General features: G+C 43.9%; 1 protein-coding gene across 4 annotated transcripts in view; it reads left to right on the top strand.

The window, feature by feature from the left end:
• The window catches only part of LOC121280378 (E3 ubiquitin-protein ligase RNF123), a 420925-nt gene that overhangs the window by 258660 nt on the left and 149052 nt on the right, over window positions 1–13213 (top strand). For 2 of the 4 annotated variants that reach the window (XM_041192324.1, XM_041192323.1), the window contains exon 34: window positions 4778–4936. The exons of the other annotated variants lie outside the window; for them this stretch is intronic. In XM_041192324.1, the coding sequence (XP_041048258.1) occupies window positions 4778–4936 (159 nt within the window). The remainder of the gene's footprint in view (window positions 1–4777; window positions 4937–13213) is intronic. 4 annotated transcript variants of the gene reach the window in all.

Genomic DNA, 13213 nt, shown 5'->3' with positions numbered 1-13213 from the left:
GAATTTTTAAAAAATATATTTGGCATATAGGACAACATTGGCAAGATCCTAGTTGCCCTGTGGGCATGAGGAGTTAACCTTGTTATGTGGAACTGTGGGCTCTTTGGGACACGCTGTTGCTCTGCAGAAAGCAGATTGAACTCATGAGTAAGACAGCAAGAGAGGAAACAATCCTGCTGAGAAAACCATTGCAATCCAGTCAGGAAAGCCTATGTGAGCAGGATCACAAAATCCAGAAATTCAGTTTTATTCTCTGGCAACCTGACACTTATACGCTATCTTGCTGCAGCCAGAGTGGTTTTTTAAATTGGCAATTTTCTTTGTTTGTCCTCCGCATTAGAAGGTGTTGATTCTTGCTGGGGTGCAACTGCACATGGCCAAACAGAAGTTCAGTACTTTGGTCAACTGGCTGTTTTTCAGTTAGAACCTCAGCAGAAAGCATTGGCAGCAGTTCAATCCTGTGCATGAACACAGTGAGCTTGATCTTGTTAAAAACAAAAAAACTACGGATGCTGGAAATCCAAAACAAAAACAGAATTACCTGGAAAAACTCAGCAGGTCTGGCAGCATCGGCGGAGAAGAAAAGAGTTGACGTTTCGAGTCCTCATGACCCTGAAGGGTCATGAGGACTCGAAACATCAACTCTTTTCTTCTCCGCTGATGCTGCCAGACCTGCTGAGTTTTTCCAGGTAATTCTGAGCTTGATCTTGCCCCTGACAATTCCCACAGAAACTCATTTCCCAGCTTGAGTCACTGAACAGTGCTTACCAAACAAATATTTGCTTAGTTCAGGGCTAGTAAATAGCACTTGCATTGCTACCTGGGCTTAGGTCAGCTAACTTAGCACTTTTATGTGGATTGAACCTGGTTTGTATGGACTTATCAACTATCCCCTCTGGGTTATTATTGTGGATTTATAATAATTTTTTACAAAAAAGAAACAACTTTTATTTATACAGCGCCATTCACAACCTCAGGACATACCAAAGAGCTTTGCAGCCAATAATGTACTTTTGCACTGTAGTTGCTGTCGTAACATAAGAAATACGACAGCCAATTTACACACAGCAAAGTCCCACAAACAGCCATGTAACAAATGATCACATTCTCTATTTTAGCTCTGAAGAAGGGCCATACAGACTCGAAACGTCAACTCTGTTTCTCTCTTCACAGATGCTGTCAGACCTGATAAGTTTTTCCAGCATTTTCTGTTTTTGCTCCATTTTAGTGATGTTGGCTGAGGGATAAATTTTGGCAAAGACACCAGGGAGAATTCTCCTGCTCTTCTTCAAATAGTCCCATGGGACAATTTAAATTTAATCATCTTGAAAGTTGACAGTATCAGCTGTATTGACACAGCGACTAATAGGAGCAGGTAAAAGGCTCCATAAAGAGCAGACGATCTCAGTTTAATGTCTTTTCTGCAGGACGAAACCTCTGACAATGTAGCCCTCTGCGGTACTGCACTTGGCGTTTTAGCCTAAAATAAGTGTTCAAGTCTCTGGAGGAGCACTTGCATCCACAAACCACTTCCATAGGATTCATCATCGTAGAAGCCACCGACCAAGTAATTCAGTTCACTCCCTGTGGCATTAAGAAGCAGCTGTGTGCACTGGACACAGAGAAGGAAACATTGTGACTATTGTGCTGACGACTTGCACACCACAGCTAGTTACTCCCTTAGCCAAGCTCTTCCAGTGCAGCTATGACTGTGGCATCTACTTGATAATGTGAAAAATTGCCCAGGTATGTCTTTTCCACAGTGGTTTATCCACCTCCTAATTATCAGTAAACTGATGGAAGGAGTCATCAATAGTGCCAGTAAGCAAACATCTACTCATTTATAATGCAAAGAGAAAAATACTGCAGAAGCTGGAAAGCTGAAATAAAAATAGAAAATTCTGGAAATACTCGGGTCAGGCAGCATCTATGGAGAGAAAAACAGTTAACATTTAAGATCTGTGACTCATTAAGGACCTTCTCACTGATGCTTGCTTGATCCAGGCACCGATGTATGAGCTGAATGTCAGAGAGGTGAAAGTCACTGCCCTTTATGCCAAGGTGGCATTAAACTGAGTATGATGCCAAATGACCTTCAAAATACCTTTGATAAGGCATTATTAATATATTCATGATCAATATTTCCTGTCAGCTATGCATGCTTGTGGCCATATCGCAGCCCAGAATGTCTCATGCACACCACTTGCAAGTCATCCTTTTAAGATACCATGCAAAAAAATTTGAAGATACTGCGCATTCAAACGAGCAGGCCACAGACAACCAAAAAATTTTAAAGGGCACATTGCTCATGACTAAGTTCAAAGAATGTGGAGTCAAGTGAAAAAAAAGCAGAATGGATATCAAACTGGCTACAGAAGAAAGAGTAGGGGTTAAACGTTATTCAAATTATCAAAAGTTAGAAAGCGATGTTCCACGGGATTGGTGCTGGGACCACTTCAATGTTGACATAAATGATTTGGACTCCAGAATTGGAAGTACAATGTCAAAATTTCTGAATGACACCAAATTCAGGGGACAGAATACTGCAGCAAAATACAATACATTAATAAACTTGCAGAATTGACATGTAATTGCCAAATTAATTTCAATATAGTCAAGTTTAAATTTCAAACAATGCTTGGCAGTTAACTGTTGGTCACCATGAACTGGTGCATTCTCCATGGCAACGCCTCTACCAGTCAGAGTTCACTTGCCAACCAATCAGCACTCTCTTCTCATACAGTTTAAATTGTTGCTCCCTTTACGTTTGGCATTCTTGTCGATTGTCCTGATGAATGCAAGACGGAAAGCTTTAACAAAAAATGTCTTTCTTTTCCGCAATTTCAATGTCCATAAGTGTAAGGTGGTCATCTTCAGTTGCTTTATCAATAGCCTTCCATCCCCATATATATTGTTGAGTCTGCAGCATTCTGCCCCATTCATAACTTCTGATAATGATGCAACCCATCAGTATACATTTTGGTGGTAAGTGACGGCTAATGGTATTTAAGTGCCAGGAAATGCCCATATCCCAAAAGGAGAAAGCCCAGTCATCTCTCCCTCACCTTCAATATTACTGTTATTAACATCTTAAAAGTTGACAGTATCAGCTGTATTGACACAGCGACTAATAGGAGCAGGTAAAAGGTCCAGAGGAAATCCAGAGGTGGCACAGCTACTCAACGAAAATATCTTCCATCCATGCGATCTCACATTGTACTCTTCAGTCATGAGAAGACCCATGGAAGATGATGAAGTCAGTCACAGCTTGGGCATACTTTAATAATAATAAGTCTACCACCAGATAAGCACTTCTTCAACCTCTAGCCTTGAGCTTTCTTGATGAGATTCTTTTGAAGGATCAAGAGGTGAGCTTAGATGCTCTTCAAAGTATTGTGAACCAAATGCCAGTGCTTACCTCCATATTGGTCGGTCAGCTGCAGTGTTTCCCCAAGAGAGGTGATCTGCAATACAGATGTTTGTAAGGTTTTTTTTAGGGTGGTGCCCTTGTATAGTTTGTACCGACTATCTTGATATTGTTTTCCCTGAGACAGTTCCCTACAGAAGATCTTTTTGGAGATTCTGTAATCATCCTTGTGGGAGACATGATCTGCACATCTAAAGTTGAATTTTCTGGAGGGTGGTCTCCATGCTGTTGAATGCAGCATGAAGAGGGACCTCATCGTTTGTGATTTTGTCTTGTCATCAAATTCTAATGATGGAATCTCAGGTGTCTTTGGTGGAAGCGTTCTAGAGCAATCTTCCTAAACCTTTTTTCCTGGTGTGACCCCAGGGTGAAAATTTGCAGGTTACGAGAATTGTTGAGGGCAGGAAGGAAAGAGTTGAGCATGCCCCATAGTCCTCATCAACTTCTGCTACAACATCCATCACCCTTGAGGGTTGGTGAAAGGGCAGGGTTTCTCCAAGAAGAAATGAATGCCTACTGATTCGCACACATTTTGCAGCAGCAGTAATTGGGTCTCAGGCCACGCCCACCAAAACAAACGATTTAAAGGCAGGTCTCAGAAAGCAGTCCGAGCTACAGTGCAGCCATTGCTGCCTTGGAGCTTGCAAACCCAAAATCCGTGTATAAAGGTTGAATCTGATCGTGCTTTTTATGATGGCCATTTGGAAATGTTTTGTAATGTTCTTTTAGATATTTTATGAATAAAGTATATTTTTCAAAAAAAACCCCAAAATCTCATGTGGGAAACCCTATTCTAAGAGCTTTGATAGGCAACTATAACATGCTATGCGACTTCCAGAAAAGATAATGGAGTCAACCGTAGTGTTCTGATCAGGTGAGGAGGGGTGAAATGACTTCCCTGTTCGCCCATTCCTCTTTTGACTGTAACAGGGTTTGTTGTGTTTTTTGTTAAGGATTTAGAGAGGATGTGCTTTGCCAATTCTGTGTCTCACAATTTATACGTCAAGGTTGTAGAGAATTACTCAGACAGGCTTTCTTAGGTTAAACAAAGAACGAAGTAAGTTTATTGAAACTATCTCCAAGCTGAAAAAAGAAAAATGCTACACCATTCATATGGTCATACACATCCGCCCAGCCCATGCACACACAAATACAAATTGCAGAGTGAAAGAATAAGCTTATGAGGATTTTACAGTCCGTTAAGAAAAAAATCAATTATACAGTTAGCTGTCCCTTGATTGGTGGCAATGCATTGATTCAAGATTGCTTAGTTGTTCTCCTGGATGCTGTCATTTGGAGCAAATTTCCACATTTTTAAAAGATCTCAGTTCGCAGTTGTTTTCTTTTCAGGGTACTCACTTTAACAACTGGGCGCAGTACTTCCAGAGAGAGAAGGCACACGGCTTCAACAGCTTGTTTGAGTCTCGCATTGTCCTTTGCACTTCTTCCTCTGTCTCCTGCTTGATGGGTTCCCTTGAAATACCTGAAATGGCTGTGTATTCCAAAGAGGTTTGAGTATTTCATGTCTGCTGATGTTATTGTTTCAGGACAGGTAATTGAGTTTTAATGTCTCATCTCAGGAACATTTGCAAAGCCTCAGTGTGGTGTGAATAGTCCCGAGATGGGGTCGTTCATGCTCCCCCGGGGGGTTGTTTGTCCGCCTTCATTCTAACTTTGTGGAGGGGTGAAGGTGAATGCGAAATTGTGTTTTGTAGCAACTTGGCCTGTCCATGCTGTTTCTTTTGGAGGAAAAATGCATAATTGTCTGTATAGAGTTCCAATTTATAATCCAGCCAGTGAAAAATCAGTAATCATACCTTTAAACAGCACATCCTCGTGACAGTGGGCAGAATTTGCTTTCTGGATGCATGCAATGTATTACGATTCCTGTAGAGATCAATAACTTCTTAAAAGAAAGGAGTCTTCATGATGTCAAAGAAAATCACTGGACAAGATTTCACTTTTTAAAACTTCTACTATAATAAACCAACTAAAATCAACATAGTGTAAACATGAATTAACAGGTAAAGAATATTTCAAATAAAAAGGTAAATTTCATTTTAGATGGGCAATATAACAAAGATATGTCCCTCATAGTTACAAGCACTCAAATTATTTCCCACCCAGGTGTGACACTGCATGCAATCTGTCTTTTCAATTTAGTCTGTATGTGGGATCTCTCACTTACCTGTCAATGGATTTGTGCTGGAGTCACTTTCATTGGAAGCTGTATTCTATCTAAGGTTCCTGGATATGGTTGACACCTAAACAGCACACTCCTGCAGAACTCCAAAACAAAAACAGAATTACCTGGAAAAACTCAGCAGGTCTGGCAGCATCAGCGGAGAAGAAAAGAGTTGACGTTTCAAGTCCTCATGACCCTTCAACAGAACTACCTTAGTTAGGTTCACACCGATCTTGGTGACACAGAATCCCTAGAGACTCCCTTCTCCAATCCCGTTAAATGACCTGGTTGGCTCTGGCAAAGCTGAAACAGCAGTAGAGGGGGGTCTTGTCCAAACCACAATCCCTGCTCTCCCTGTCTTCAGTTCTTTGTCTTTTCCAAATCTATAACACACACACTAACCAGTCCCTGCTCTAGTCTCAGAGAGTCTTCTCCCTACTTTTCACCACATCTGAATTACAGGTTCTAAGGATAGCTGTGACTCAATCTCTAATTAGTTTTCTAATTATCCTTTGTCTTTTAGCTTTCATTCCCATTAGCAACCTCAGGCCACATGGGAATTTCTTGGAGATAAAATGCTTGCTAGGAAGTCCAGTTACACCCTTTTCAGGGTACTCCCCAGTTTCACTTTGGAATTAAAGGGACATTTCACAGAAAGAAAATGCAGGCTTTTCCCCAGAGCTCAAGGCTTATCACAACTGATATCTTCATCAGTAGTGGCATCTCTAGAGCGCACACTGCCAAGGTATAAGAATTTTTCCAAAACTTTGAGACTGGTGTCATGAACAGTTATATCTGGGGCTTCAAAGCATGTGCCTGGTGCTGGCTGAAAACACTCGATTTTGAAAACCTTGATTTAGAGACCAAAGTTTTTGGCAGCACTCAAGAATTTATTTGCCATAATCTGGATGTCTTTCATAATGTAAGCAGCTTGGGTACAGTCATCTGTACATAGAAGCTCTCTGATTACTACCTTTGTGACTTTGTGGAGGCACACAGTCTATAGAGATTGGAGAGCTTCCCTGAATGGAACTGAATGATGATGCCTATAGGTGGATTCCTTAAGCATTGTGGTTAAAAAAAATCTTGTGCCCTACTGTATGAGGGCATGTTTGGATGTGTTTGTGCCTGTGGCAATATAGCTGATGCAGTAATGTCATGGGAACACCTTCACCTCCCAGTTACTCCAAGTCACAAAGCCCTAATCTGGACAGAGGTTTCAGTTCCTCTTCATCACTGGGGCAATAACCTGGAAATGTCACTATGACCACCTCAGGGCAATAAATACAGCCTTGCCAGAACCACCCACATTCTGAGACCACAAGCTTACATTTGATTTCACCATAGAGTCATAGAAGTCTACAGCACAGAAAAAGGCCCTTCGGCCCATCGAGTCTGTGCCAGTCAAACAAGTACCTAACTATTCTAATCCCATATTCCAGCACTAGGCCCATAGCCTTGTATGCCATGGCATTGCAAGTGCAAATCCAAATACTTCTTAAATGTTATGAGGGCATCTGCCTCTATCACCCTTTCAGGCAGTGAGTTCCAGATTCCCACCACCCTCTGGGTGAGAAATTTCTTCCTCTCATCCCCTCTAAACCTCCTGCCCCTTACCTTAAACCTATGCCCCTGGTTATTGATCCCTCCACCAAGAGGAAATGTTCCTTCCTGTCTACCCTATCTATGCCCCTCATAATTTTATACACTTCAATCATGTCCCCTCTCAACCTTCTTTGCTCCAGGGAAAACAACCCCAGTCTATCCAATCTCTCCTCATAACTAAAACTTTCCAGCCCAGGCCACATCCTGGTAAATCTTCTCTGCACTCTTTCTAGTGCAGTCACATCCTTACTATAATGTGGATTCCAGAACTGCATGCAATACTCTAGCTGTGACCGAACCAGCGTTTTATACATTTCCAACATAACCTCCCTGCTCTTATATTCTATGCCTCGGCTAATAAAGGCAAGTATCCCATATGCCTTCTTAACCACCTTATCTACCTGTCCCACTACCTTAAGGGACCGGTAGACATGCACACCAAGGTCCCTCTGATTCTCGTTACTTCCCAGGATCCTACCATTCATCATGTATTCCCGTGCCTTGTCTGTCCTGCCCAGGATTAAATTCCATTTGCCACTGACCAGCCCATCTGACCAGCCCCTCTATACCCTCCTTAACCTAAGGCTATCCTCCTCACTATTTACTGCCTCACCAATTTTCATGTCATCCGTGAACTTACTGATCAACCCCCCTACATTCAAGTCTAAATCGTTTATATATACCACAAACAGCATGGGACCCAACACCAATCCCTGTGGAACCCCACTGGACACAGGCATCCAGTCACAAAAACACCCCTCGACCATTGCCCTCTGCTTCCTGCCACTCAGCCAATTCTGGATCCAATTTGCCAAATTTCCTTAGATCCCATGGGCTCTTACCTTTGTTATCAGTCTCCCATGCGGGGACCTTATCAAAAGCCTTGCTGAAGTCCAAGTAGAGTAAGTCAAATGCATTGCCCTCATCGACACACCCAGTCACCTCTTTGAAAAATTAAATCAAATTGATCAGACATGACCTCCCCTAAACAAAACCATGCTGACTGTCCTTGCTTAATCCCTGCCTCTCCAAGTTTAGATTAATTCTGTCCCTCAGAATTGCTTCCAATAGTTTCCCCACTACTCAGGTTAGACTGACTGGCCTGTAGTTCCCTGGTTTATCCCTTCCTCCTTTCATGAATAGCAGTACCACATTGGCTGTCCTCCAGTCCTCTGGCACCTCTCCTGTGGCCAGAAAGGTATTGAAAATTATTGCCAGCGCCCCTGCTATCTCCTCCCTTGCCTCACTCAACAGCCTGGGATACATTTCATCCGGGCCTGGAGATTTATCTACTTTTAAGCCTGCCAGGCCACATAGAACCTCCTCCCTTTCTATGCTAATTTCTTTAATTATATCACAGTCCTTCTGCCTGATTTCCATACCCACGTCGTCCCTCTCACTTGCGAACACTGACACAAAGTATTCATTTAGAACCCTACCTACATCTTCCGGCTCTACACACAAATTACCACTATGGTCCTTAATGAGCCCTACTCTTTCCTTATTTATCCTCTTACTCTTAATGTACTTGTAAAATAGCTTTGGATTTTCCTTTATTTTACATGCCAATGTTTTTTCATGCCCCCTTTTCGCTCTCCTGATTTCCTTTTTAAGTTCCCTCCTACACATTCTATACTCTTCTAGGGCTTCCGCTGTTTTGTATATCCCTCGACATCCAGGGTTCCCTGGATTTGTTGGTCTCACCCTTTGTCTTTACTGGAAAATGTTGGCCCTATACTCTCCCTATTTCCTCCTTGAATGAGTCCCACTGCTCTGGCACAGATTTACCTAAAAGTAGCTGCTCCCAGTCCACTCTGGCCAAATCATATCTGATCTTATTAAAACCGGCCTTCTCCCAATTTAGAACTCTGATTTCTGGCCCATCCTTGTCCTTTTCCATAACAACCTTGAATCTAATGGAGTTATGATCACTAATTGCAAAATGCTCCCCCCACTGATACCTCTACCACTTGCCTGGCTTCATTCCTCTCTTGTAGGACCTTCTACCTACTGGCTTACAAAGCTCTCCAAGATGCATTTTAAGAATTCCGCTCCCTCTAAACCTATCACACTATGACTGACCCCGTTAACGTTGGGGAAGTTGAAATCCCCCACTATTACTACCCTATTATTTTTACATTTCTCTGAAATTTGCCTACATACCTGCTCTTCTATTTCTCTCTGACTGTTTGGGGGCCTATAGTACACTCCCAGCAACGTGATTGCTCCTTTTTTGTTTTTCAGTTCCACCCATATGGCTTCATTTGAGGAGCCTTCTAAGATGTCATCCCTCCTTACTGCTGTAATTGATTCCTTGATCAATATTGCAATACCCTTTTATCTCTTTTATCTCCTTCCCTGTTGCCTGAAGACCGTATATCCTGGAATATTGAGCTGCCAATCCTGCCCCCCTCTCAAACATGTCTCTGTGATAACAGTGACATCATACTTCCATGTGTTAATTTGTGCCCTTAACTCATCTGCCTTATTTGTCAGACTCCTTGCATTAAAATAAATACCATCCAACCTTGCCAAGCTCCCTTGTGCCTTAACTGGCCTATAATTTCTATGCCTTCCAGATTGACTTGCTCTCTCTTTTAATTTTGGCTGTGCATCTCCCCCTGCAGGACTGCCTCTCAGGATCCCATCCCCCTGCCAAGTTAGTGTAAACCTTCCCCAACAGCACTAGCAAACCTACCCACAAAGATGTCGGTCCCATTCTGGTTCAGGTGTAACCTGTCCGCCTTGTACAGGTCCCACCGCCCCCAGAAATGGTCCCAATGTCCTAGCAATCTAAAGTCCTCCCTCCTGCACCATCTCTCCAGCCACGCATTCATCTGGGCTAACCTCCTATTTCTATAACCACTAGCGCGTGGCACCAGAAGTAAACCAGAGATTATTACCTTTGAGGTCCTGTTTTTTAATCTGTTTCCTAGTTCCCTAAATTCTGCTTGCAGGACTTCATCCCTCATTTTACCTATGTCGTTGGTACCTAAATGTACTACGATCTCTGTCTGTTTTCCCTCCCCATTTAGAATAGCCGTTCAGTGACATCCTTGACCCTGGTGCCAGGGAGGCAACATGCTATCCTGGAATCACGCCTATGGCCGCAGAAACGCTTGTCCGTTCCCCTTACTATCAAGTTTCCTACCACTATTGCTCTTCCCCTCTTCTTCATTCCCCCCCTGTACAACTGAGCCACTCACAGTGCCATGAGCATGGCTGCACTCCCCAGAGGAACCGTCTCTCTCACCTTTTTCCAACACAGAAAACGGTTCTTGAGTGAGATGTACCCTGGGGATTTCCTCACTACCTGCCTGGCACCTTTCTCCTGACTGATGGTCACCCATTCCATCTCTGTTTGCACTTATGTAAGCTGTGGGTAAAAACGTGCTATCCAAGAAATTCTGTGGGTACCACTTTACAGACAATGAAATAATTATTTTGATGTAGTCACTGTTACAATGTAAAGAAACACTGAAGCCAATTTGCACTAGCTACTGGTACTTACAAAGTCCTACAAGCAGCAATGAGGTAATTTTTTAATACTTGTTTCATGGGATTTGGGGCATAACTGGCAGGACTACAATTTGTTGCCTGTCCCTTATCATCCTTGATCTGAGTGGCTTGCCCGGCTATTTCTTTCTTTCTTTCATTCATTCATAGGATGTGGGCTTCGCTGGCTGGGCCAGCATTTATTGCCCATTCCTGTTGAGAATGTGGTGGTGAGTTGCCTTCCTGAACCGCTGCAATCCATGTGGTGTGGGTACGCCCATAGTGCTGTTAGGAAGGGAGTTCCAGGATTTCATCCCTGGAATGATGGAATGGCGATATATTTCCAAGTCAGGATGGTGAGTGGCTTGGAACAGAACTTCTAGGTGATGGTGTTTCCATCTATCTGCTGCCCTTGTTCTTGTAGATGGCAGGGGTCATGGGTTTGGAAGGTGCTGTCAAAGAAGCCTTTGTGAATTCCTGCAGTGCATTTGTAGATGGTACACATTGCTGCTACTGTGCGCTGGTGGTGGAGAGTGAATGTTTGTGGATGTGGTGCCAATCAAGTGGGCTGCTTTCTCCTGGATGGTGTCAAGCTTCTTGAGTGTTGTTGGACTTGCACTCATCCAGGCAAGTGGGGAGTATTCCATCACACTCCTGACTGGTGGACAGACTTTGGGGAGTCAGGAGATGGGTTATTCGTCACACTATTCCTAGCCTCTAACCTGCTGTTGTAGCCACAGTAGTTATATAGCTAGCCCGGTTCACTTTCTGGCCAACAGAAACCACCCCCCACCCCCCCGCCCCCAGCATGTTGATAGTGGGGGATTCAGTGATGGTAATGCCATTGAACATCAAGGGGCAATAGTTGGATTCTCTCTTGTTGGAGATGGTCATTGCCTGACACTTGTGTGGTGCAAATGTTACATGCCACTCATCAGCCAAAGCCTGGATATTGTCCAGGTCTTGCTGCATTTATTCATAGACTGCTTCAGTATCTGAGGACTCACAAATGGTGCTGAACATTGTGCAATCATCAGCGAACATCCCCACTTCTGACCTTATGATGGAAGGAAGGTCATTGATGAAGCAGCTGAAGGTGGTTGGGCCGAGGACATACCCTGAGGAACTCCTGTGGTGATATCCTGGAGCTGAGATGACTGAACTCCAACAACCACAACCACCTTCCTGTGTGCTAGGTGTGACTCCAACCAGCGGAGAGTTTTCCCCTGATTCCCATTGACTCCAGTTTTGCAACGGCTCCATGATGCCACACTCTGTCAAGTGCTGCCTTGATGTCAAGGGCAATCATTCTCACCTCACCTCAGGAGTTCAGCTCTTTTGTCCATGCTTTAACCAAGGCGGTAAGGAGGTCAGGAGCTGAGTGGCCCTGGCAGAACCCAAACTGGGTGTCAGTGAGCAGGTTATTGCTAAGCAAGTGCCACTTGATAGCACTGGTGATGATCCCTTCCATTACTTTACTGATGATCGAGAGTAGACTGATGGGGCGGTTATTGGCCGGGTTGGATTTGTTCTGCTTTTTGTGTACAGGCCACACATGGGCAATTTTCCACATAGTCGGGTAAATGCCAGTGTTGTGTCTGTACTGGAACAGCTTGGCTAGGGGCACAGCAAGTTCTGGGACTCAAGTCTTCAGTACTTTTGCTGAAATATTGTCAGGGCCTATAGCCTTTGCAGTATCCATGCCTTCTGCCATTTCTTGATATCACGTGGAGTGAATCGAATTGGTTGAAGACTAGCATCTGTGATGCTGGGGACCTCCGGAGGAGCCCCAAGCTGGACCACCCACTCGGCACTTCTGGCTGTAGAGTGTAGCAAATGCTTCAGCCTTATCTTTTGCACTGATATGCTGGGCTCCTCCATCATTGAGGATGGGGATATTTGTGGAAGTTCCTCCTCCAGTGAGTTGTTTAATTGACAACCACCATTCACGACTGGATCTGGTGGGACTGCAGAGTTAGTTGGTTGTAGGATCGCTTAGCCCTGCTTATCACTTGATGCTTATGCTGTTTGGCACTCAAGTAATCCTTTGTTATAGCTTCATCAGGTTGACACCTCATTTTTAGGTATGCCTAGTGCTGCTCCTGGCATGCCCTCCTGCATTCTTTATTGAACCAGGGTTGATCCCTGGCTTGATGGTAATGGTAGGGTGGGGGATATGCCGGGCCATGAGGTTACTGATTATGTTCGAGCACAATTCTGCTGCTGCAGATGGCCCACAGCGCCTCATGGATGTCCAGTCTTGAGTTGCTAGATCTGTTGAAAATCTGTCCCATTTAGCACGGTGGTAGTGCCACACAACACGATAGAGGGTATCTTCAATGTGAAGGTGGGACTTCATCTCTACAATGACACAGCGGTGGTTATTCCAACTGATACTGTCATGGACAGATGCATCTGCAGCAGCTAGGTTGGTGAGGGTGAGGTCAAGTAGGTTTTCCCTCTTGGTACCCTCGCCACTGCCACAGACCCAGCCTAGCAGC

The sequence above is a fragment of the Carcharodon carcharias genome, chromosome 7 (assembly GCF_017639515.1).
Source record: "Carcharodon carcharias isolate sCarCar2 chromosome 7, sCarCar2.pri, whole genome shotgun sequence".
In the NCBI taxonomy this organism is placed as follows: domain Eukaryota; kingdom Metazoa; phylum Chordata; class Chondrichthyes; order Lamniformes; family Lamnidae; genus Carcharodon; species Carcharodon carcharias.
This window is presented reverse-complemented; position numbering and strand designations above follow the sequence as displayed.